This window comes from Rhinoraja longicauda, chromosome 18, assembly GCF_053455715.1.
Source record: "Rhinoraja longicauda isolate Sanriku21f chromosome 18, sRhiLon1.1, whole genome shotgun sequence".
In the NCBI taxonomy this organism is placed as follows: domain Eukaryota; kingdom Metazoa; phylum Chordata; class Chondrichthyes; order Rajiformes; family Arhynchobatidae; genus Rhinoraja; species Rhinoraja longicauda.
The window spans coordinates 18,150,174-18,177,289 of NC_135970.1; the positions used below are offsets into that span (position 1 = coordinate 18,150,174).

Below are 27,116 nucleotides of genomic sequence, written 5' to 3' on the forward strand. Positions count from 1 at the left end.
AATGTTTATGATCTGCAAAGCACAACTGGAAGTGTGGTATAGAAAATTCTAATGGGATTTCAAAAGGGAATTAGATATCGATTATATATAGAGGATAAACACAAAATGCTGGAATAACTCAGCGGGACAGGCAGCATCTCTGGAGAGAAGGAATGGGTGATGTTTCTGGTCAAGACCCTTCTTCAGAATCAGGGGAAAGGGAAACGAGAGAGAAAACGGATGTAGAGATATAGAACTAATTATTGAAAGATACGAAAAAAAGAAAAGATGATAAAGGAAACAGGCCATTATTAGCTGTTTGTTAGGTGAGATCGAGAAGCTGGTGCAACTTGGCAGGGGGAGGGATGGAGAGAGAGGGAATGCAGGGGTTACTTGAAGTTGGAGAAATCAATACTCATACCACTGGGTTGCAAGTTGCCCAAGCGAAATATAAGATGCTGTTCCTCCAATTTGCATTTAGGCTCACTGACAATGGAGGAGCCCTCGGACAGAAAGGTCAGTGTGGGAATGGGAAGGGGAATTGGCAACCGGGAGATCAGGTACGTCCAGGTGGACTGAGCGAAGTTATTCAATGAAACGATCGCCCAGTCTACTTTTGGTCTCGCCGATGTAAACGCGTCCACATCTGGAACAATGGATACAGTAGAAGCCAGAAGGCAGAATAAATTGATTAACCAATGTATACATACAAGGAATTTGACGGTGCTTTGCTCGCAGATGGTAAAAACATCAGACAATTACATCAGACAATTAAAAATAAAACATTATAATTTAAACATGTGAAGATAAAGTACCAGAGTAAAAAGGTGGTCAGACATAAAAACGGGGTAGTTTGGATGAGATTGGAGGATTGCAAGTGAATATCAGTCTAACTTGAAAGGACTGTCAGGGTCCCTGAACAGAATCCAGGGAGGAGGTATAGGGACAGGTGTTGTATCTCCTGCGGCTGCAGGGGATGGTACCTGGGGAGGGGGTAGTTTAGGTGGGAAGGGGTGAGTTATGCAGGGAGTTGCGGAGGGAACGGACTCTGCGGAAGGCGGAAAGGGGTGGAGATGAGAAGATGTGACGTGGTGGGATCCCATTGGAAGTGGCAAAAATGTTGGAGAATTATGTGTTATATGCGATGGCTGAATGGGTGAAAGGTAAGGACTAGGGGTACTGTCCCTGTGGTGACTAGGTAGAGGGGGAGCAAGAGCAGAGCTGCAGGGTACTGAGGAGACACCTCTGAAGCCCTCATCTATGATGGAAGAGGGGAATGAGGACATCTCGGATGTCCTGGTATGGAACGCCTCATCTTGGGCACAGATGCGGTGTAGACGAGGAATTAGGAGTAGGGGATAGAGTCTTTAAAGGAAGCAGAGTGGGAAGAAGTGTAGCCGAGATAGTTGTGGGAGTCAGTGGGTTTGTTTACAGACGTCAGTCGATAGTCCATCTCCTGTGTTGGAGACGATGAGATCAAGAAAGGGGGGGGGGGGGAGTGTTGGAGATGGTCCAAGTGAACTTGAGTGCAGGATGAAAATTGGTGGTGGTTAATGAAGTCCATGAGTTCTGCATTGGTGCAGGAGGTAGCACTGATGCAGTTGTCAATGTAACAAGAATAGAATTCAGGGATAGGGCCTGTGTACGCCTGGAACAGTGATTGTTTAACGTACCCTACAAAGAGGTAGGCATAGCTGGGGCCCATGCGAGTGCCAATAGCTACGCCTTTGATTTGGAAATTTGCAAGGCTGTAGGAAAGAGTGGGGAATAGAACTGACTAGTCCTTCTGGCTTTACATCTCCTCTTCGCTCTTAATCTGATCTCGTTTTGTCTCTTTTTTTAACTCAAGATTTTGTCACTTACTCCACCCATCTGCCAATCACCACCCCACACCTGTATCCGCCTATCACTTGACAAGTATTGGCAAGAGGGATTAAGTCAATTTCTGAGAAATGGAAGTTGTAACAAAGGCTGAAGACAATGACTTGATCCTTCACAATGTTTATTTGAAGGAAGATTTTGTTTAACTTATTCTGGACATCAAATTAGTGTGATTGAGTTCATAATGTGAAATTCTAAATTCTTATTTTTGAAAAGTGCAAGTTCCAATAAGTGAAAAGTTTGCTGCCTAATTCAAGAAACCTTATTCCATCAGAGAACATAATCACTTAAATATACCTTAAATATTGTCATTTTGTCAAATACTGTAATTCTACAATAAAGCTGCATTACCCAATGATAGAAAAGTTTATGTTGCAGACAGAAAACAAAGTTCTTTCATTTTAAAATAACCATGTGCACATGGATAACTGCACCAACATTGCAAGTTTACTCGTCACAAGAACACACCATAATATTATTTCTTGGGTTCATCAAATAAGCAGGAGAAACGCATTACAATAGAGCATTGTGAAAAAGGTGTATAACAACATCATTGCAAAGATGCAGAATATCTTGCAAATAAATATGCTCATTTTCAAATTAGAACAGTTCACGCACAGTTACCAATTACTTATTCCAGTTTCCATTTCTTAAATAATCAGGAATGGGCTTATCTTACTCACTATCAAAGATAAAGTATAGGCCATAGTAAAAGAGATTGCTGCCAAGCTAATCTAATTCAACCCTAGAATGTGCTGTCATTTTTTCTAAATAGCTTGTGTGACTCAGGTGAGTTGGGAAGTAAAACTCTTCACTGTGCACATGTTACATGCACAGGATACTGGACTTTTGCAAGCCTTTAAAACAACAATCATACAAAAATCATTCAGCTTCAAACTGCACAACATACCCTTGCTTTAGCATCCAATTCTTGGGACTATTGGTTGTGTCTGTTTCCATGGGGTTGTTTTGCCTTCTACATCTTGCTTCTTTTTTCTCTTCCTCCACAGCAGCATTCTTTCTTTCAGATTTCATTTTGAGAACTTCATCATTTGCATTAGTATTTGCAAATTTTGGGAACATTTTAGCATTGAGCTTCATGGGAAATCGCGTTTCACAAAATCTGACAGTGTTTTGAAGAGATTACTTAGAGGATTGATGAGGACAGGGTCATGGACTTTGTCAATTTAGACTTTAACAAGGCCTTTGACTAATTTGTGCACTGTAGGCGATAATGGACGGTTAGATTGTATGGAATCCAAAACAAGATAGCTTATTGCATTCAAAATTGGCATGGATGAAAGGGTAGTTGTGGAGGGTTTTTTTCCTCATTGGAGGTCTGTGGCCAGTGGGAGTGTTGCAGGGGTTGCTGCCGGGATCACTGTTTTTTTTGTTATCTACATTAACTATTGGGGCGACAATGTAATTAACATTTTCATACGATACCAAAATGAGTATGGGGAAGGATATCTAAGTTTACAATAGTAATGATATCAGTTAAGAAGGTGGCCCAAGGAATCGCAAATGGAAGTTAATTCTGACAAGTGTGAAGTGTTGCCCTTTGATATGTCAAACCTGGTTAACAAATGATGGAGCCCAAGAGAGTGTTGCAATCTGGGAGTAGGCGATCTGGGAGTACAAATGCAGGGTTCTCTGAAAGTAGCGAGTCAAGTGGACAGTATGGTGAAGAAGGCATTTAGCACACTTGCCTTCATTGGGAAGGATACTAGTATAAAAGTTTGAACATCATGATGCAGCTGTACACATCGCTGGTGAGACCACATTTGGAGTACTGTATGCTGATCTGTTTGCCAAGCTAAAGGAAGGATGTCATTAAGATGGAAAAGGAGTAGAAGAGATTCACCAGGATGTTACCTGGGCTTGCAGGCTTGAATTATAGGCAGAGATTGGTTGCGGTGATACTTTTTGAGAAGGAGGCTGAGGGGTGACTTTATGAGGTGGACAACATCGTGAAAGGCTTGGATAAATAGAACTCTCACGGTCTTTTTCTCAAGAGAGGGGATTCATAAACTAGAGGCCATACGTGAGAGGGGGAGAGATTTTAGAGGGTGATCTGTATCTGGAATGAGCTGCAGAAGCTATATAAGCGAATACAAGTACAACTTTTAAAAAACATTCGGACAGATATATAGAAAGTTAGAGTTTAAAGGCTGCGGCCCGAATGCAGGCAAATGGAACCAACCCGTTATGCTAAATTGGTCGGCATGGATAAAGTGGGCCAAAAGGCCTGTTACGCGGCTGTATAGCTCCATAGCTTTAACGTAGTGGTGCGTATTTCCCATTTGAAAGTAACTTCAACAGGAATCCATGTCGTTTTAAATCTGCTCTCGATGCCCAGTTTAAAGTATTGAAGTGGAAGAGATTTTAATCTGTAACACCGATTGTTTTATCGCGGGGGAGTGAGTAATGATCTCGTTTTGATATCTAATCGTGAAATAGTATATATTCGCATTTTTGCAACTGTATAATTTAGAAAGTAATCTGTGAGGCACGGATAATATAAAACTTCTGAGAAGCAAAAAAAATGCACGTCCTTCTGTTTGATTTGACCCACAGTTCATTGACAATGCGCGGTAGGCAATTTGCGCTTTGTGTAGTCAGCCTTCGGACAGTGTACTCATCAAATGTAATTATGTGATTCGTGTCTCTAAGCAGCCAAATTACCTAAAAGTATACTTAATTTAATAGGTGCAATTTTGATACTGATGGGGGTGACATACAGAGTAAACAGAGCTCGTGACGCGGAAGAGAGGTTGATGATGTCCGTGACTTCCCCTATAAAGTGCATCGCTTACACTCGCATTTCCAAGAACCTATGTTATTCAGCAATCATTCCAATCGAGAACCAACTGTGTTAGAAGAGTAACTTCAATCGCATTAAAAGATTCAAACTACTGAGTTCGGAAGAAAACGAACACGCCCAAGTCAAGGTAAGATCATAACACTCAAACATTAATATTCAAATTACTTTTCTTTTCTTAACACGCCCGGGTTATCTCTCTAATGAACGCTTCTAAAGGAATCTTCTCATTTTCTACTCCCCTTCGCTTTCAGATGCCGACCTGCGCCAGCTTCTTGTGTGCATCCTTCGTCCTGTGCATGGTCATCTCTCATTCCTTTGGGCTTGCTCTCTCCGTGAGTTTTGTTTTTGTAGATTTCTGGTTTCCGTTTAGAGTGTCCTTTATTTCAGTGAATTTAGCCAGGGCTAAATTGAACATAGGGCTGCTAATTTACGAGTTTCTCCCGATAATGCCCAAGATTATTGAGAAAACACTAGAAGTCTGTAAGACAGGAATGTCTAATGTACAATTGTTTGAAATATTATACTGTGGGAACAAAAAAAAATGTAGTGCTGACATCGTGAAATGACACCAGAAAGTGTTCCAAGTCCTTGGCAGATTATTCAACATTTCATCATAATGATACTTTATTAGCCAAGTATGTTTTGCAGCATTCGAGGAATTTGATTTGCCATACAAGTCATACCAATAAAAAGCAACAAAACACACAAAATATATTTTAACATAAACATTCACCACAGTGACTCCCCAACATTCCTCGCTGTGATGGAAGGCGAAAAATAAGTTCAATCTCTTCCCTTCTTTGTTCTCCCGCGGTCGGGGGCCTCCAGCCTTCCGTTGACGGGATCCGGTAGCCAGCAGTCGGGCCCACCAAGTCGGGACGGTCAAGCTCCCCCATCGGGGGATCTACCAGTGCAGTGAGTCAGCTAGTTGTTTCTCAGCAATTTGTCCAATTAACTACAGGTAAAGTTAAGCTGTTGGATGGAAATGCTCATAGCAAATTTAGAACATTTAGAAATGTAGAACTTTGTACAGTATAGAAGCAGGCCACATTAAACGAATCTCCTTTGCCTGCATGTAATCCATATCCCTTCATATCCATGTGCCTATCCAAGATCCCTTTAAATGCCACTATCATATCTGCTTCCATCACCATCCTTTAACAACATGTTCCAGGCACCTGTCACTCTCTGTAAAAACATTTGCCCTACACATCTCTTTTAGATTTTTCCTCTCACACCTTAAAGCTATGCATATTTCCTATGTTTAAGAAAGGGGGACTGGAACCAGCTAGAAAGTTCTGTGTTGGATTCCACTTTCAGTCCTTTAAAACATTAGCTTTTGTGTTTTGAGTGGTTGGTGTTTAATTTTAGAAATAGATTTGTGTTATTATTTGGGGGGACTGAAGATCACTGTAAAGATAATATTTAAATATTTCTCCAACAGGCAAAAGAGAAAAGGGGTTGGACACTAAACAGTGCAGGATACCTACTAGGACCACGTGAGTATGCTGTGCAAATAGTTCAAACTCTAAACATCATTTAGTACCTATTTGAAAAATGTCAGCCTTTGTGCCCACTCCTGAGTCATAATGTACTGTCAATGAAACATCTTAGTAATTTAACAAACTGTGGTATTTGTGTGGCCTGTCTACTTTGGAACGTGAAAAGAAATTCTTGTTAATTCTTGTAAACCTCTTTGATTTTCTTCTGCTGCTGACTCTCAAATGCAGGCTTTATAATATTGGAAACATCCAAATATACAATACCATAATTAAATTACCAAACTGGTTCTGGATCTTTGATCCAGAGACAATTATTCAAATCTCAACCTGCGAGTTGAGAAAATTAAATTCAAATATATCTGCGATTAATGCTGTAGTCTCGGAAACTGTAACAATGAAATTACATGAATTGTCTTTCACTAAATCATATCATATCATATCATATATATACAGACGGAAACAGGCCTTTTCGGCCCTCCAAGTCCGTGCCGCCCAGCGATCCCCGCACATTAACACTATCCTACACCCACTAGGGACAATTTTTACATTTACCCAGCCAATTAACCTACATACCTGTACGTCTTTGGAGTGTGGGAGGAAACCGAAGATCTCGGAGAAAACCCACGCAGGTCACGGGGAGAACGTACAAACTCCTTACAGTGCAGCACCCGTAGTCAGGATCGAACCTGAGTCTCCGGCGCTGCATTCGCTGTAAAGCAGCAACTCTACCGCTGCGCTACCGTGCAGGGAAATCTGCCATCCTCATGGCGGGCTAATTATTGGAATCAACTCTGATGACAATGTAAACTTTCATTTGGAAATGCATGTTAATCAAGGGTCATTAACATTAGTTTGGAAGGATATGCATGAATAATTGATAACAAAGAGTGTAGATGACAGCAATGTATTTGATATGATTGATCTGCATGGATTTTAGCAAGTCTTTTGACAAGGTGACATTTAGCAAGCTGGTCAAAAACAAATTCAGGAAAGCAGGAAGCAAAGGTCTGTGGATATTGATGGATACTTTAGTGTCTGAAGGGCTGTTCAATGGGGTTTCTGAATATCCAGTCCCTTACTGTTTATAGTATGCACTTTAATATTTTGAATCAAATGTGAGGAGCATGATAAAGAAGTTCATAGATGCTAAAAAATATTGGTCATGGAGTTTACAAGAGAGGAGGAAAGCTTTTGGCTATGGACACAGTCTAATCATTTAGGTGGCAAAGTGCAAATGACATTTATTCTGGAGAAGTGGATCATAATGCATTTGGGATAGTGCAACATGACAAGGGAATGCTCACTAATTAGGAGCATACTGGGAAGTGTTGAGGAACCAAGAATTTTGGAGTGTATACCTACAGATCCTTAAAGTTTGCACAGCTAAACAGCACTGTGGGATATTTTCCTGTTACCTGAGGCATAAACTATAAGAACAAAGAGATTCTGCGAGAATTATAATCAACAACAGTTTGGCTGCAGCTTATTTTTGATCACCATATTACCAGGAAGATACCATTGCAGTGCAGAGGGTGTATAGCAGATTTACTAGTATGTTGCCTGGACTGAAATAAATAGGGGGAACTTAATTGAACTGTGTAAATTATTAGAGGTCTGGAGGAAGTGAGTGAATTGTAAGGACCTATTTTACTTGACAGAAAGATCACAAACCAGGGTACAAATTCACAGGACAGAATTATAGAAATTATATGGCACAGTAGTCAGTCATCCAGTTCATTGTAACTGTGCCTCTCAAAGAACAACCTGATCCCAGCTTCAAAGCCCTTGATAGCTCTTTTCAAGAATACATCCAAGTACTTTTTAAATCTGACAATTTTTTTAATTCTACTGCTTTTTCAGGCAGTGTTCCAAAGTCGTAGTCATACAGCGTGGAAACAGGCACAACTTGCCCATACCGACCAACATGTCCCATCTACACTAGTTGCGCCTGCCTGCATTTGGCCCATATCCCTCTAAACCTATCCTATCCATATACCTGTCCAAATGTTTTTAAATGTTGAGATAGCACCTGTCTCAATTCCCTCCTCCAGCAGCTCGTTCCATACACCTACCAGCTTTTGTGTAAAAAAAGTTGCCCCTCAAATTCCTATTAAATCTTTCCCTTCTCCCCTTGAACATATATCCTCAGGTTCTTGATTCCACTGCTTATACCCAAGTAAAAGACTGTGCAATTACTTTATCTATTCCTCTCAAGATCTTATACACCTCTATAAAATCACTCTTCATCATCCTGCCTTCCAAGGAATAAAAGTGCTAGGCTGCCTCAATCTATCCCTACAGCTCAGGCCCTTGAGTCCTGGCATCATTCTTGTAAACATTGGAAATGTCATATCCCAGGTATTCAATACCTTATTAAATTGTTCTTCAGAATAAATCAACAGGAAACTAAACTCCTTTCTTCAAATTTAACACCAACGGTGTTGTCTTGTTGAATATATTTTCCCCATGACAATCTCCTGTGCCACATATTTGCTATGATTCTGTCTCAAAGACGAGAACCTTTTAAAGACTTCCATCTTTAGGCACAGAGACCAAAACCATGCGAACAACTCCAAATGAGATTTGGATTCTAAATACCCTTGGCATGAAGATTAACCTACTATTTGGTTTCCTGCTTCCTTGGTGTCTCCACATGTTTGTTTTCTGAACCAACACATCAACATCTACTATTAATCACTATTTTCAAAGTATTTAATAAGTTCTGTCTACAACATGCAAAATCTTCCATTTTCTTGTGTTGTATTCAAATTACCCACATTGTCTTCTCCTCAGAGCTCACATGCCGACCCACCTTTATACCATCAACATTAAGTTAACTAAATCATTAACAATCAAGGACTGATTGTTAATTAACAATCTGTCACGCTAAAATCACTAATTTATTCATATTGTATTCTGTCCTTCAACCAAAGTTGTTTCCATGCTAAAATATCACACCTGACTATGTAAGGGCATTTTTTAATGCAACATCCTTTTGTGGTACCTTAAACAAAAACAGAAATGATGGAAGAACTCGGACAGTCCAGCGGCATTCTGAGCTTCCTGTTGCAGTTTTGATTTCTTAGACATGCTGGCAGCTGTTTCATGAGTCTAGGACCTTGAACCCACACTTGAGCAGAGCTCAACCTACAGGTCTATTTCTGCTTCAGCAAATGGAGGCTGTACTGAACCACTTCACAACATAGGCTTAATGGCCACATACATATACCTTTCCTATGATTAAATATCTGGATTAAATATCAGTGCCAAGCAAATACCCAGTCATATTTGGCAATTGGATTTAAAATAAAATCTACTTGCACAACACACAAAGTTCTGAGCTACACAAGTATTTTTAGACAACATCCTCTTAGAAAGAAAGCAGAAAAAATATGGGGAAAAAAGTCTTCATGTGTTTCATTATCCAATGCATCCTAGATAATGATTTATATGGAACAACGAGCCATAATTATTATTATTTTGATGTGGCTTACTAATAACTTGGAGATGAAACACCATAATTATTTTTTTAATTCAATAGCAATAGAAATTTAGAGTTTTGAATTTTATTTATATATTTTGTGGTTCCAGAGATCATCATAAGATCATAAGTGATAGGAGCAGAATTAGGCCATTTGGCCCATCAAGTCTACTGTGCCATTCAATCATGGCTGATATATCTCTCCCTCCTAACCCCATCCTCCTGCCTTTTCCCCATAACCTCTGACACCCGTACTAATCAAGAGTCTATCTATCACTGCCTTAAATATATCCACTAACGGCCTTCTGTGGCAAAGAATTCCACATTCACCATCCTCTGACTAAAGAAACTCCTCCTCATCTCCTTCCTAGAAGAACTTCCTTTAATTCTGAGGCTATGACTTCTAGTCCTAGACTCTCCCACTAGTGGAAACATCCTCCCCACATCCACTCTAGCCAAGACTTTTACTATTCTGTACATTTCAATGAGGTCCCCCCTCATTCTTCATAACTCCAGAGAGTACAGGCCCAGTCTGTCAAACGCTCATCATATGTTAACCATATATTAAGAGGTATATTTTTAATTAATATAAGTTCTCTGTTTCACCTGATAACCCTGCTGCTCATAGATGCCATGGATAATTACCAATTTATGAATGAAAAGCAAGGCCTTGCTGGAAAACGTGATCTGCAACTTGAAAATGATATCAAACCTGGTAAGAAACTATTTCTCCTAACTAGACACAAAATGCTGGAGTAACTAAGCGGGTCTGGGTTAATACATGGTCGTAGAATTGGAGGGCAGGAGGAATCATAGAGGGGGAGCAGTGAGAGAGCATGTTGCTAAACTCTTGTCGAAGAGAAGAGGAGAATTTCTTCAAAGTAAACATACCTTGACGAGAATTCGCAGTGGAGCGGCAAGATGTGTTGGAAAAAAAACTGCAGATGCTGGTTTAAATCGAAGGTAGACAATCTGGGTTAAAACGTGGTCGTAGAGTTAGAGGGCAGGAGGAATCACAGAGGGGGAGCAGTGAGAGATCATGTTGCTAAATTCTTGATGAAGAGAGGAGGAGAACTTCTTCAAAGTAGACATACCTTGAAGAGAATAAACCAGCATCTGCAGTTTTTTTCCAACACATCTTGCCACTCCACTGCGAATTCTCCTCAAGGTATGTCTACTTTGAAGAAGTTCTCCTCTCTTTGATGAGAGTTTAGCAACATGCTCTCTCACTGCTCCCCCTCTGTGATTCCTCCTGGCCTCCAACTCTACAACCACGTTTTAACTCAGATCCGCTGAGTTACTCCAGCATTTTACGTCTACCTTCGATTTAAACCAGCATCTGCAGTTTTTTTTCCTATTTCTCCTAACTAATTGATTCAAACTACCAGTTTAATTTTCTTTTGTACTAGGTGATAATGGAATAAATAGTAGCAAGTAAATTGTATACATATAAACGACTAAAATTCTTAAACAAAATCTGTGTTTTCTATATTTTAACAATGTCTAATATTTTTATTAAATAAATTGAAATTAATATATCATTTCAATTTACAAATATAGATTTTTTCATCAGTCTCCATGTAAAAGGTTAGGTTGGATTAAGTGACTGATACATCTGATCATTAATGAATGTATTATGGATTAATGAGCTGATAATCAAAACTGATACATCAATACTAACAATTAAAAATGTAAAATTGGATATTGGGGGATTATCAGCATTGCAACTGGCTCATTATTCTAACCTAGGACCATTTGTTGTGAAGGAATATGCTATATATCTGGAGTACCATGTGCACTTTTAACCCCCATATTTATTGGTTAGCCTTGGAATCAGCACAGCATGAATTCAATAGATTGGTTTCTTGGAAAAGGAAATTGTCCTTTAAGGGAGGGTGGATAAAATTGACCTGTATTTGCTCACTGAGAAAAATGAGTTCTTTCTGAGATTTACAACATTATGAGACTGATTAACAGGATGAGACTGATTAACAGGATGAAATATTATGAGACTGATTAACTGAGAGGCTATTTATTAGTGGTTTAAGACAGAGGTCAGAAGTCGCTCGACTCAAGGTTTGTTAACCGTTGAAATTCTCTCATGAGACCTTACATTGCTCTGAGGTTGAGTGTATTCAAGGCTGAGATTGGTAGCCTTTAGCAAAGTAATGCAATCTAGGAATTATGGAGAAAAGTGGATGAGAGGATCTTACTCTTACTCGAAGGTCACATGTTCTATTCGGACTTTGATTTCTTATGTCACATTCCATTCCTCATTTTGAATATAAAATTATAAAAATACATTTAAGACTAAACAAATCTTTACAAATATTTTCCAGGTAACTTGCTACAAACCCTCACCGATGAAAGCATTGCACGTATTGCCATAGAATTTCTCATGTACCTGCACTTAAAAGGTGAGAATATTTAACACTGGAAACATGTTTAACAGGAAAATATAGAGCAAAAATCAGGAGATGTAATTAATATGTCAAGGTTTCATTGATTGATGGAACAGTTTGTGAATGGTGTACTTTGATACTTCTTATTCAGATTAGGTGTCACGGTACTGCAAACTAGTTGACCTCATGGGTGATACTTACAGATTCCTGTACAGATTAAAAGGCAATTACTAGTTATATTTTCTCAAATACGTATTTCTGTATTTTTCATCTGATAAATGAATGATATTGAATTACATTAAAAAATAAGTGGAATTTATTTTAAAAAACACTAAATTGTCACCAAATGACATCAATGGTGTCATCAATCAAGCATTTTTACTCACATGCTTACTGATTAACAATATGGGTTTTAAGGAAATCGAGAAATGTATTTCAATGTACTTTTTTTTAAAATGGAGGTCTGATACAGTTAACCAATCACGATATTTTATTAAACGAAAAGCCTGAATCTGATTCAAAGTGATAAGAGAAAAATATAGTTCTAGTCTGTTGTTTTAATTCTTTGTGAAATTAATTAGATTACACTCAAACCAGTTGCTTTCGGTAGAGGTCAATAGTTTTTTTAAAATCCCAGTTCAACTGCAAGTGATAATGATTTGTTAATCTCACTCAAAAAACAGACATTTTTAGATGATGCTAAAAATATTTTTTTAATATTAAAAAGAATAAAGTGAGCATTACTCGGGAAACAATTTAAACTATCACACATTCTCAGTAGAAATAATGCAAATACTGTGTGCTGTAAATACAAAATGTTCACTTTTTCTGTGATAAACATCTCAGTTAAGTAGAAATGCAGCGAATTGTGGATGCAGCCCAGACCATCACACAAACCAACCTCCCTTCCATTGACTTCATTTATACCTCACGCTGCCTTGGGCAAGGCCAGCAGCATAATCAATGACGAGTCGCACCCCGATTTTCCCCTCTCCTATCAGGCAAAAGATATAGAAGTGTGAAACGCACACCTCCAGATTCAGGGACAGTTTCTTCCCAGCTGTTATCAGGCAAATGAATCATCCTACCACAACCAGAGAGTAGTCCTGAACTGCTCTCTACCTCATTGGTGACCCTCAGACTGTCCTTGAACGGATTTTGCCGGCTTTACCTTGCACTAAACGTTATTCCCTTATCATGTATCTATACTGTAAATGGTTCGATTGTAATCATGTATTGTCTTTCCGCTGACTGGATAGCATGCAATAAAAGCTTTTCACTGTACCTCGCTCGGTACACGTGATAATAAAGTAAACTGCACTGAAAAATTTAGCGCATGCATCTGAAGAAAGATTTGTGACCCTTGCGGGGGACTGCAATAAACACAGAGTCATAACATTTGTCCATTGTATAATCTTGACCTAATGAACACTCTTATTTGTTTCAGAAATCGGTGGTCTTGACAACTTGCAATCATTATTACCATCTGAGGTTGGACAGTCATAACCTATAGAACAGACTTTCTGGAACATGACAACATGGGATATGCAACTGCAACTTCCATGATGGTGAACAAATTAAATCGTCGCACTAAGATACATTGCAATTAGATGGTTGAAAATATTACTTTATATTAATTTTGTTGACTTTTATTGAGATTAATACTTTGTGAGATTCTTTGTTTCCTCACTGAGGAAAATGCGTAGACCATTAAAATTAGCAGCTGCAATTATTTCAAAGCTTGGAATTTTTTCACTGACATAAGATTTTCTTTGTAACATTACCTAAGTAACTACTGGGAGTCTGCCAGAATTATTGATTCAAGAATGTCCCACCAGCCTCATGAAGAAGCCAATTAGCTCTTTTTTATATCTTGAAACGTCAACATTCTGAAACATGACACAACGAAATACAACTAATTTACACTCCTATGCAAAACTACAGTAGTCAAATTTTTAATGTAATAGTCACTAACATGGGAAGCAGAGTGAAACTTAGACAACATTTATTCAAGTTTTTCATATAAGACATTTCTGTCTTTTGCCCAGGAAAAGAGTAGGCGTTTTCAAGAGTCAAGATTCAAGAGTGTTTTATTGTCATATGTCCCAGATAGAACAACGGAATTCTTACATGCAGCAGCACAACGGAATATGTAAACAAGTACATGATAAACAATATAACAAGATAAAAAAAGTTCAGTGTGTGTCTATATACACATACTCACAAATACACATATATATAAATCATATATACTCACATGCACATATATATACACACAAAAAACAAAGGTGCAATAAAAATCTTTGTAGTTCAGAGCTTATTTGAGATTGTAGTGTTTAATAGCCGAATGGTTGTATTTTCTTTAGTACTTTTGATGTTAAACAGTTGAAACTTTATTCAGATTTTTAAGACCCGCAGTGATTGAATCTAGACCATACTGGAATATACCAGACTAACAAGGCATATACCAGGGACAATGAAAAGCGGGAGAACCATATGAAAATAAGTAACAAGCATATAAAAGGAACCAATGAAGCATATCTATTTTCTGCTGGTGTTTTCATTGCGTGGAACAAAGGGAACAGTAGGCAACTGAATAATCAAGAAAAACGTCAATTGATTTCTCAGCTAATCACTTGGTACAAAATAGAAGGCAATGGTTTATAACTAACGGGCATTGGAACTAGTGCACCCAGGCCACAGGCAAGCACTTTAAAGCTCTCTTGGAATGCTTCTTGTAACACACTTCTTAAAAGTAAAAGAGCGATGCTGTCCCTCTTCAGTAGCATTTTGAAGAAGATGTGCTGGAATAAAAACAAATGAAATATAATTTTATATTAAACAATATTAATGCATCCACATTTTATATTCTCCAGTGCTGTCTGTGTGAAGCAAGCACATTCTCCCTGAGAGAGCATGGGTTTCCTCCATGGATTCTAGATTTCTCCAACATCCAGGCATGGGTTGGTAGGTCAATTGGCTGATTGGGATCGCCACCAGCCGCGGTATACTGGCCAAGGTGAAGTGAAGCAGGCTATGTTTGAGGCACCTTTTCTAGCCCCTTCCTCCAAGGAGGTGAGCAGAGCGTATCCTAAAGAGGGCTGCTCAGACACCCGGTGGGCTGCCGAACTCCACTGCTGCTTCGGTCCAGTAGAGAGCGACCCTATGCCCTGGGCCGCCTGTGTGCAGGTTTGTGACTACAGCTTCCAGTGTAGCCTGCTGCTTCGCCACTCTCCCATCGCCACAGGACTTGAGGTTGCACGGTATGGGATTGAAGTCATGACTTGCGCTTGACTTGGATTTAAGTGAGGGGGAGGTTGTGCAGATCGTCGGCCTCACTCTCTCATCCTGGCCTATCGGGTTCCAGCAGCAAGCATAGTCGGGACGGCTGGGGACAGGTCAGGATGCAGTGGATGGTCAGAAGTGTCCTACGTATCTCACTCTGCCCTGTTTGCGCTCCACGACGCTTTGCTGGGATCGTCTTTCTGCCCGTTGAACCTTTTGGTGGTTTCCTCCGCGCAATCCGCCAAACCCAGGCTTCACATACTAGGTAGACAAGCCCTAAAGCCGCTGGAACCAACGACTTGCCGACTGTACATGTGGCATGCACACAAGACAGTGGAGACATCGTGGGGGCGGGGTCGTCCAACTCCCGTACAAGTCCCATTTAGGACTTGCCCACTGCCCAGAGTTAGGGGCTAGTGGAATCAAGGGATATGGGGAGAAGGCAGGCACGGGGTATTGATTGGGGACGATCAGCCATGATCACAATGAATGGCGGTGCTGGCTCGAAGGGCCGAATTGCCTCCTCCTGCACCTATTTTCTATGGTTCTATGTTTCTATATGTTGTTCCTTGTATGCAGGTTACTGTAAAAACCTCGAATGAGTTGCTGGGAATGCGGGGAGAATAAAATGGGATTGATGGAGAACTGATAGAGTTTCTAGTTCATGGTTGGAGGTCACAACATGAGTTCCTACTTCAAGGAACTTGGAGGTCACAAGATGAGGTTATCATATCATATATATACAGCCGGAAACAGGCCTTTTCGGCCCTCCAAGTCCGTGCCGCCCAGCGATCCCCGTACATTAACACTATCCTACACCCACTAGGGACAATTTTTACATTTACCCAGCCAATTAACCTACATACCTGTACGTCTTTGGAGTGTGGGAGGAAACCGAAGATCTCGGAGAAAACCCACGCAGGTCACGGGGAGAACGTACAAACTCCTTACAGTGCAGCACCCGTAGTCAGGATCGAACCTGAGTCTCCGGCGCTGCATTCGCTGTAAAGCAGCAACTCTACCGCTGCGCTACTTCAAAGAGGTTGGATGTCCCAACAGGAGTTCCTACTTCAAGAAGCTTGGAAGTCACAAGATTAGGTTCTACTTCACGGAATTCGGATGTCACAACAGAAGTCCATACTTCAAGGAAGTCACAAAGCTTAGGTTCAAAGAGGTTGGATGTCACGACTGGAGTCCCTACTTCAAGGAGCTTGTAGGTCACAAGATGAGGTTCTACTTCAAGAAGATTGGAGGCAACAAGATGAGGTCCTATTTCAAGGAGGCTGGTGGATCACACCAGAAGTTCCTACTTCAAGGAGGTTGGAGGTGCCATCACGGACCAACTTTGACGTTTGAGATCGTGCCCACATGGTGTCAGAGTCAGAGATGACGCACTGGAGGGAGCGACCTAAGGATGGCCAGGACCCTGGCGGCAATCAGGCAGGCACATGGAAACCAGGGAACGGGTCAAATAACAGCACACAACGCCAATAGTGGTAAAACTGGAATTATTTTACATTACCTCAAGCAGCTCACATGAACGGTCGTGCGGGCGCTCGAAATTTGTCCGTTAGCGGCGCGCGCGCCGCCGTTTCCCGCCAAAAACGAGTTTAAACCATACGCCGGGGCGTCAGGTCACAATCCCGCACAACCGCACAACTTCGTGAAGCGAAAGTAATGTCAGGTAAATTTATTTATTAGAGATTTTTTATGAGGAAGGGATGCCATCCACTAGCACCCCGATGGGTGCCAGCCGCCAGCACCTCAATGGATACCAGCCGTTAGCACCCCAATAGATACCAGCCGCTAGCTCCCCGATGGGTGCCAACCACTAGCATCCAATGGATGCCAGCCACAAGCACCCCGATGGGTGCCAGCCGCTTACACCCCGATGGATTCGTGCCAATAGCGCCAAATAGATTCCAGCCACCAGCGCCCATCGGAAGCCTGCTGCCAGCATTTCAAATTCAAACTGTCTGAGGTTCAGTTTTATGCTTGCTGCGTTTTCCTGGCATCAGGCACACATCGAAATTATTATCTAAAATAACAGAAAATGCTGGAGATCCCCAGCATGACCTGCAGTATCCGTGATATCAAGCTCCAACACCCAGTTTCAGTATTTGGTCTTTTCAATGTAAGAAAATAAAACATGCCGGGGACATTGAAAGAATTGTCATTTAGTTCTTCAATAACACACTGATGTGAACAAAAATGTGCACTGTTCATTATATTCTGAAACGGAGATAAACTGAGTGATGCCGATAATATTTTCACTGTTCACCTTTCGTAAAATAAAGCATTTAATAAATCATGCTGATCTCACATTAAAATGTTCTATCTTCCGAGAGGTGTGTTTGTCTCCATGCCACCAAATATCAAATTGACTGTGGAAATCACTGACACTAAAAAAAGTACCCATATAAATAAAATATAAATAAAATATGAGTCATTTTTATATTTCATTTAATGAGAATTCATTGCATTTGAGGCAGAGAACTAAATGCCAGGACTAAATTGTTACCAAGTTTGAAGCTGCGGTGCTTCTAACTTTCATCACATGGTGGCAGTAGAAACGTGAAAATATAGATTATGTGAAACTGAGTGCGGAAATAATTACCCTGGAACTGGTAGGTAGGGCTAATCTGGGACTTTCTTCAGGTATTTAAAAAAAGGTATGTCATGGTACACCTACAGCCAGGGTTTGTCCCTACCCCCCGAATCCACTGGTGCATAACAGAGATTGTGGGCCATGTCCCGTCCGTGGATTTATTCACTATATCCAGCTTTCAACACTGATATCTTGTTCAAAGATCCTATTATCTTTGATCTTGTTTCACCAAGCCATCCCTTGATTAGCGAAGCCCTACACAGCATAGGACCGCTTGTTAAAACTCCAAGTTCTAACCCCAGCAACTAACTAGTCAAGCCAACCCTTAAACTTACGATTTATTGAAATTGTCAAAAAATATTGTCTACTGATGACAATTACATACGTGGAAAAATATTAGTTATTAAAATTATTACCAATAAAAACTAAATTTAAAAAATAGTTCAAATACAAGCACCACTAATCACTTAAAACGATTACAGTTAATTTTTATTTAATCAGCATTTTCGCTGCAACATCATGTTTAGTTTAGAGATAGAGCACGGAAGAAGGCCCTTCCGCACACCGAGTCCGCGCCCACCAGCGATCCCCGCATATTAACACGATCATACACATACTAAGGACAATTTACACTTATACCAGATATACAAACCCGCCAATTAACCTACAAACTTGTAAGTCTTTGGAGTGTGGGAGGATACCGAAGATCCCTCGCGGTCAATTGTACTCGTGCTGATTGCACTCGTAGTCGGTGTCGAACCCTCAATCTGCTTATTTTCTCTTTTACACTATCCGATGTAATCATTAATGATATGATTTACCTGGATAGCACACAAAATAAAGTTTTCCACTGTACAGTACATGGCATCAATAAACCAACACCAACTCAATTAATCCAAAGATGTAAATCACCTAAAATGTGTCCATCTCTCCGAAACATTCACCCCCATTAAATGAATTGAGTCAATTAACATGCATCAAGTTTTTACCTGGTGCGGAATCAAAGAGCAGAATATTTACCCCAGTTGGAACAAAATTAGTCCAGCACGGGATTTGGATTTGCTAAGGGCTTTCAGCCCATTTAAACTCTTTGTGAACAGGACTGGGATCAAAGCAGAGAAAGTGTTTCACACAGCAGTCAAGCAACAGCCTGATATAGTCATAGTCATTCCCATATCTATTAAACAATGAATCATTGTCCTCCATCATGCATGCCTTGTCTCACCAGCATGACAGATGCTTGAGCGGTGTGGTACATTTATATAAAAATATGATGATCCTGGGATTCCACAAAATTAACTGAGGACCTTATGATATTTCATGGCAGGTGAAGCAGGGCAATTAAATAACTTGCTAATTATCACTTAGCACCTTCCTTATGTTAAACATAGCATCGAAGAAGCATTCAGAGTGGAAAGAACAAAGAATGTATTCTATGTTAGGATTTTCATTTATATCGGCAAGAGTGGCTCAAGAGCACGACTACTAAATGAGATGAACAAATTTACCAGACAGAATCTGCAACAGGAGTGAGTGAGCCAAGAGAAAGGACATGCATATCCATCAATCCTACAGAATTATCTGTCGGAAACGGTTTTGGTGGAAATAATTTCTACACAGTCCATATGAAGACAAGTCACATATTTACACTGAACAAATCTTTGCTGTGTTATGTACCACTATCATCATGAGAACGGGACAGACTTAGAAGAGATCTAGTGACACAAAACTGGATGTCATGAAACATTGTATGCCATTAGCAGCAGCAGAATGCTATCACTAATATGTAAACTCATGGGAGTGAGTACAGGGCTTGCCAGAAGATGCATCAGGTATCTTAAAGTAGCAATGAAATCATACATTTACAGTCTAGTAATCCCATAACGAGATTAAAATAAAATTAGAATTAAAATCTCTGCAATCCTGTCACACCTAAGAAATTTGTATAGACTATGCAACCAACAATATACCTTGAGCACTAAAGCTTTTGTGCCTCAGAACTTTATCCAAGTTGATCAGATGCAGTATAAACACAGGTATCCATCTGTAAATGTGAGCATTTATTATGTATGCCTTGTCCACGAAATACAGGACAAATCCAATTAGTCTAATCACTGCTGTACCATTCTACTCCAAATCATCAATTAGAATGATCATGTTTTTAGAATGTTACTGGCAATCTGCCAGTTTACAAACATGTTCTCTTAATATCAACTGGTGTGCAATGAAACTTTTTCGTATTTATATTCTTTATATCAACATCAAGCATTCAATAAGCTTCAATAAGTTCTATTACATATTGCCAATCATCAGATTTTTCTCTCCCCGTTTTTCAGGTCGGGTGTGGAAGTCATTGACATTTGTCATTGCTCTGCCTGGTGTTGGTGTCTGCATGTTGAATTGTTTTCTAAGGAAATCAGGCAATCCTCCAGAATTTATGCCTTATGCTCATCTCCGGATCCGCACCAAGGTATGTCAAGGAAAGATATTTAAGAAATATGTATGAAAGTTATTTTGAAAGTATATTCCACTTTAGCAGAATAAAAGTATAATAGTCTGTTGAATTTCAAAATTTACATAAATAATGGAAATAAATGATTAAAAGTTCTTGCCGATTTGAGGCTGAACAATCTTCTGATTCCATACAGCAGCTATCATAATGTATAGTCTTTCTAGAAGGAATATATTGCCCAGTCTCTGCCCAAATTCTGGCCTGCATTTAGTTAACAGATCTTTTTAATCTTGAGAGGGCAGATGATAAAACATTTCTATAATGAATCTCCATTAACACTGACATTATTAAGAATCAATATGAAATAATTTGAAGGTATTAAAATCAAGATTAGTATTCAACAGGTATCACATACAGTACTAAGTTTAGTACTGCAGTACTATGTTTATTCTGTTACCCAACAGTACTAAGTTTATTTTGTTCATTGTTTTCTTTTGGAAGAATAACAAAATGTAACCACCTTATTCTCATGAAGGATACTGTAGGTTGTACAATGTTGAATTGGACTGCTGCACCATATACAGTTATTTTTAGCGTTCAGTTGAAAAATGCATGCCTTTATCCAACAACCCCAGCTGCAAATTGTGATTATGTGTTGAGATAAAATGAGTTTAGCCAAGTCAAAAATGCAGGCAAGTGCATTGTCTCTTGAACTAAAATGTATATTTCCAAGATGTGTTAGTTTTGATCACACCAGGTTAAGGGTCTCAGCATTAATAAATAGAGCACATTCAATTTTTTAGTTATCACATCTTAAACCAATGCCAGGTCAAATACAGCACAACTGGATAGAGTAAAGCTTCTGTTAGTTTTTTAAAGCTTCACCATTTGCAGCATGCAAGTTTGCTCAAGTGACCAAATTATTACTGACACAACCAGTGTGTAAAAGAACCACCAACAGATAATATATGCAAAGATTGAACAGAATTTTAACTCACTAAATTGACAGTTTCCTTGTATTTTCTCAGCCTTCCTGTTTTTGAAACTTGGGCTATAAACTACCTTTTGGAATTCCCTGATTAGTACTTTTGGTTAAGCAACACAATTTAATAATTTAATCAATGGTATTGTTTCCCTTTTAATGTAACTCCCTCAAGTCTAGCCAATTATATATTTCTAATTTTAATTGCTCCACCATGACCAGCTCAGCTTTCTGTTGCCAACGAACGAAACATCTCCTGAATCTCATTCCTCCTGTAGAAATATTCTATAAAACATGTTTATTTGAACTATGCTATCAAAGTTGTAATCAACATTCCTTCTCTGATCATTACCAAAAAAAATTTGGTTAATTCTTTAATTAGCATTCATTTGGGGTCTGGTTAGTGCTGGGAAGCTAATTTATTTATTTAGTTATGTCACAACAGACATTCAATTTAATGTATATTTGTTAAACAATTTAAAGCTGTGAAAATAAATCAATGACAGTTTGAAACTCTTCCATATCCTATTCTACCATCTCAAATTAAAATGAAATGATCAATTTTGTACTAGATTAAAAGCTACAATGTGTTTAGGGATTAGAGATGTGTTTAGGGATTGTGTCATACCAATTTCACGCAGGATCCTTGCAGTTAGATTTGCTTCTGTAGCATTTTGTGAACTATACTTTCTCAATACATAGTGGTACTAATTTAACAATATTTCTTGTTTTCAGCCTTTTCCTTGGGGCGATGGAGATCATACACTTTTTCACAATTCGCATATGAATCCGTTACCCTCTGGCTATGAAAAATAATGTTTTATTAATTACTGGAAATTACAGCCCCAATATAATTTGTAACGGTATATAATAAATGTCTACGATTGTAATCCATGTTTAATGTTGATAATAAAAGGTTGTACATAATCTAGACATTTGGTATAAACTGCCTTTGTATTTCCCAAATAAAATCTCAGTAACAAGTGAATTAGGAAATCTGATCAAAGAAATTGCTCCTGCAATTAAACATTTTTTTATGTGTCAGATAAAAAATAATTTAAAAAATGTGCAGTTACTTTGATTTGTGACTGCAAACATTTAAAAATAACCACCATGTTATTTAATAATATATAGAATAGGCTGTGGACTATAAACTGTAACTCAAGGGCGGCACGGTAGCGCAGCGGTAGAGTTGCTGCTTTACAGTGAATGCAGCGCCGGAGACTCAGGTTCGATCCTGACTACGGGTGCTGCACTGTAAGGAGTTTGTACGTTCTCCCCGTGACCTGCGTGGGTTTTCTCCGAGATCTTCGGTTTCCTCCCACACTCCAAAGACGTACAGGTATGTAGGTTAATTGGCTGGGTAAATGTAAAAATTGTCCCTAGTGGGTGTAGGATAGTGTTAATGTACGGGGATCACTGGGCGGCACGGACTTGGAGGGCCGAAAAGGCCTGTTTCCGGCTGTATATATATGATATGATATGATATGATAATGCCACATTATAACTGTATCTGGATCTTGTATTGAACTAAATGGATCTATTACTACCATGTGTACAATGCACTGAGATGATGGGTCATTGGTGATTGCCTCGAAGATGTTAGATCCATCAAAGATCCATCCCATGACAGTTATTCCAGAGGAACACAAGAATTACAGAAATCAGATTACATTATCAAGCTAGACACAAAATGCTGGAGTAACTCAGCGGGTCAGGCAGCATCGCGGGAGAAAAGGAATGGGTGACGTTTTGGGTCGAGACCCTTCTTCAGACTGATGTCAGGAGAGGAGGCGGGACAAAGATAGAATGTAGTCGGAGACAGGAAGACTAGTGGGAGAACTGGGAATGGGGGGGGGGAGAGAGAGGGAAAGCAGGGACTATCTGAAGTTAGAGAAGTCAATGTTCATACCGCTGGGGTGTAAATTACCCAAGCGAAATATGAGGTGCTGTTCCTCCAATTTACGCTGGACCTCACTCTGACAATGGAGGAGGCCCAGGGCAGAAAGGTCAGATTGGGAATGGGAGGGGGAGTTGAAGTGCTGAGCCATCGGGAGATCAAGTAGAATAAGATGGACTGAGTGAAGGTGTTCCGCAAAACGATCGCCGAGCCTGTGCTTGATCTCCTTACCAAGCTCATTGGTCTTTTATACTCAAGTAGAACATGATTTCTACTTCATTCTTTGTTAAAGCAGTGATATAAATAACTTCCCCAATTACCAATGTTGGTCCTTAAAATTACATTCTAACGAAAATAATTTAAAACGAGTTCAAGCTGGAATAAGCACCCTCTGAAAAACTTTATCGTTAATTAGAATAATTATTACAAATAACGCTAAAGAAACATTTGTTTCTTTAATATGAGCTAGGTTTCCAAATACACAAGTAAAAAAAACTGCTGGAGGAATTCAGTAGGTCAGGCAGCATCTGAAAATGCGTGTGTTTGGAGATTTCCTCCTCCTTCAGGAAATGGCATGTCTCCCCCCTCCCCGCATGGGTGATTGTACCCTGAACTGCTTCTTCATTTCCTGCAAGTCTGCTCTCATCCCCCGGCTCGACTGAATAGTAAAATTCCCTTCTTCCCTTGCACCCCACCAGCCTTCGCATTCTTCATTTTCGGCAGCTACAATGCTATCCTACTGCATCTTCCCCACCTCATCCCTTTCTGCTTTTTGCAGGTTCCACACTCTCCCTGACTCCTTGGTTCACTTATTCCCCCCCACCAATATCTGCCACCTCCAGGGCACTTTCCCCAGCAACCATAGGAGGTGCAACAGCTATCCCCAAACCATCTCCCTAACCTCCATTCAGGGACCATGCCTTTCATTCTCCCATTTGATTCTAAATACCAACCCACCCCTCCTCACTTGCATCCAACCCTTACCCCCAATCTCTTTATCAACCAGTTATCAATCCTCCACTCTTTCAGTTCAGCAGAAGAGTCTCATTCAACATTGTCAACAGATGCTGCCCGACCCGCAGATGCTCCTGCGGTTTGTTTTAGCTCCAGATTCCAGTATCTGCAGAATTTTTTTTCCTCAATACATAACACCAGCTCTTAAAATAACTCGAATAGAGAATATGTTTTACATAACAGAGTTCTAAGTTTGCAGATGAGAAAACTTAAGTCCTTATTCTAATCTCCCCAAATCGAAACATTTTGCACAAACTCATGCAACCCAACCCCCCTTTATAGTCACCTCATTGCATGCATGTTTCCTTGCAACTTTCATCCCATTTCATCCTCTTGAATGTCACTAAAACAAAGGAGCTGATTGTGGACTTCAGAAGGGCTAAACATCCAAGGACGTACACGCCACTGGAGATAAATGGGTCTATTGTGGATAGGGTGAGCAGTTTCAAATACTTGGGAGTCCGCATCGCAGAGGATCTGACGTGGGCAACGCACATTGCCGCACTGGTGGGTAAGGCTAAGCAGCGCCTTTACCACCTTAGACAACTGAGGAAATTCAGAGTGTCGCAGAGGATCCTTCATTGCTTCTACTCTGGGGCTGTAGAGAGCATCCTGTCCGGCAACATTACAGTCTGGTTTGGGAACAGCTCTGCCCAGGACAGGATGGCCCTGCAGAGAGTAGTGCGTTCGGCAGAACGCACCATGGGAACTACACTCGTCCCCCTGCAGGACCTATACATCAGGAGGTGCAGATCCAGAGCAAGCAAGATCATGAGGGACCCCTGCCACCCCAGTAACGGACTGTTCCAGATGCTACGGTCAGGCAAACGCCTCCGCTGTCACGCTGTGAAAACGGAGAGGATGAGACGGAGCTTCTTCCCACAGGCCATCAGGACTGTCAACTTTGATAACCCCAGAGACTAAATTTTTGTCGACACTTTTTGGTGCTATGTTTAGTAACTTATTAACTTTATTTATTGTAACTGTAATTATTTTTGTGCACAACCCGCAGGCATTGCCACTTTCATTTCACTGCACATCGAGTATGTGTATGTGACAAATAAATTTGACTTGACTTGACTTGACTTGATTTCAATTATATTTGAACCTTTTTGTACTTCACCCTTCAATCAGCTTGCTGGGCATAGATTAAAAGAACACACTTTGAAACAAAAATTTATTGATGAAAATAACAAAATTCATTAATAGGTTCAAGCACAGTGCACATTTGTTCATTATTTATAAAGCAGTTTTATTTGCAGCCTACAAAAGGACACACTTTTCTGTTAAATAGCACAATGGGAATAATTAAGATTTTCTTCTGAATAATATGAAAGGAGCTCAAAATCAAAGGTAATAGCCAATCAACACGATAAAATGCACTTTCTGCACACCATCTTCACAGCGATTACCTCGGGGTTTTGGGCCTAGGTTCACAATGAACTGTAGAATCACTCGAGATTGAGAGTAACTACCAGATCATCTTTCTGTTCAATGTATGAGGTTTTTTACAAACTAAAATATCAGCCCACAAATCAGGATATGCTCTGGTTATTACTACCACCTCAATGTGAGTTGAATAGGTGGTGGATTTGTACTCACAATTCTAGTGTTTTAAAATAAATTAAATTCCAAAGCAGGCGATAGAATTCAGCCTCTTGGTTTACAAGAGTGAAGACATTCAAGTGAAGACGCAACAAAAATGCTTCTTGGTTGAGGGGAGATCATCAAAGCTGAAAATGTTAAAAATTTGCTTTTGAAGGGTCTCAATCCACCTGCTCATTTTTATTGACAAATCGGCCAAGTATCTCCAGCATTTTGATTTTAACTTAAATATTCAATTTTTTTAAAACATAAAATATGTCAGGATGTTTTTAAGAAAGGGTATACCATGTAACTGAATTGTTGGTAATCCAATCACCATTCTTTCCCTGCATACAAGATTCAAGATTCAAGATTCAAGATAGCTTTATTTGTCATCCAATATTGGACGAAATTCAGTCACCCACAGTCCAACAATAAAAGCATTAAATAAGCATTAAAATTACACAACCCCAAAAAACTCCCAAAACACAGTCCAACAATAAAAGCATTAAATAGGCATTCAAATTACACAACCCCAAAACCCCCAAAACACAGCCCAACAATAAAAGCATTAAATATGCATTCAAATTACACAACCCCAAAACCCCCAAAAACACAGTCCAACAATAAAAGCATTAAATAGGCATTCAAATTACCCAACCCCAAAAACACACAAAAAAAGAAACATCCATCAAAGACAATGGCAGGGCTCAAAATAACACTCACAATCGGAATCAATGCAATGCGAATTTCTTTCTCATTATTACTACGTGTAATTTATTTGCATTAAGCAGCTAAGGATTGTTTCTTTACTTATATGGTCACTGTTACTTTGAGGCAATCGCAGCCTGCTTATTTCCATTAGCAGTTGAAGCCTAAATAGGCTGTTGTACGGTAGAAATTACCCCTGTTAATTCTAGCTACTTTGAACCCTGCAATTATGTTGTAATTTAGTGCATAATACTTGGACTCGGCTTGATGCTTCTTAATCATGTTAATATTAACAAGAGTAATATCCATGGCATTTGTTTGATCATGGACCAAATAATGCGTATTCATTTTGTTGAATTTTCCAACAGCTGCCTCATGTCCCCCAATTATTTTCAAAGTATGGCAAGCCAATGTGAGCAAGGTTCAGCTCCGAATTCTGGTGTTGTTAGGCAAACAACTTAATTTATCATTTTTATGTATTAAGTTGTTGGTTAATGCAAGGGGAATGGAA

At 39.6% G+C, this 27,116-nt stretch overlaps 2 protein-coding genes across 2 annotated transcripts in view; both read left to right on the forward strand.

Annotated features, from left to right (window-relative positions):
* Positions 1-13,788, forward strand: part of LOC144602290 (galanin peptides-like) — a 411,360-nt gene extending 397,572 nt beyond the window's left edge. The window contains exons 2-7 of the mRNA XM_078415205.1: positions 4,570-4,811; positions 4,936-5,016; positions 6,129-6,183; positions 10,296-10,382; positions 12,007-12,084; positions 13,517-13,788. Coding sequence (XP_078271331.1) covers positions 4,936-5,016; positions 6,129-6,183; positions 10,296-10,382; positions 12,007-12,084; positions 13,517-13,575 — 360 coding nt within the window. The 5' untranslated portion in view covers positions 4,570-4,811 and the 3' untranslated portion in view covers positions 13,576-13,788. The remainder of the gene's footprint in view (positions 1-4,569; positions 4,812-4,935; positions 5,017-6,128; positions 6,184-10,295; positions 10,383-12,006; positions 12,085-13,516) is intronic.
* Positions 13,789-16,579: 2,791 nt separating this feature from the next.
* On the forward strand, positions 16,580-22,212 carry LOC144602157 (cytochrome c oxidase subunit 6A2, mitochondrial-like). Its single transcript, XM_078414893.1, has 3 exons — positions 16,580-16,673; positions 20,299-20,432; positions 22,132-22,212. Exons 1-3 carry the CDS (start codon positions 16,580-16,582, stop codon positions 22,210-22,212), a joined length of 309 nt encoding a protein of 102 aa, XP_078271019.1.
* The last annotated feature ends 4,904 nt before the right edge of the window (positions 22,213-27,116 follow it).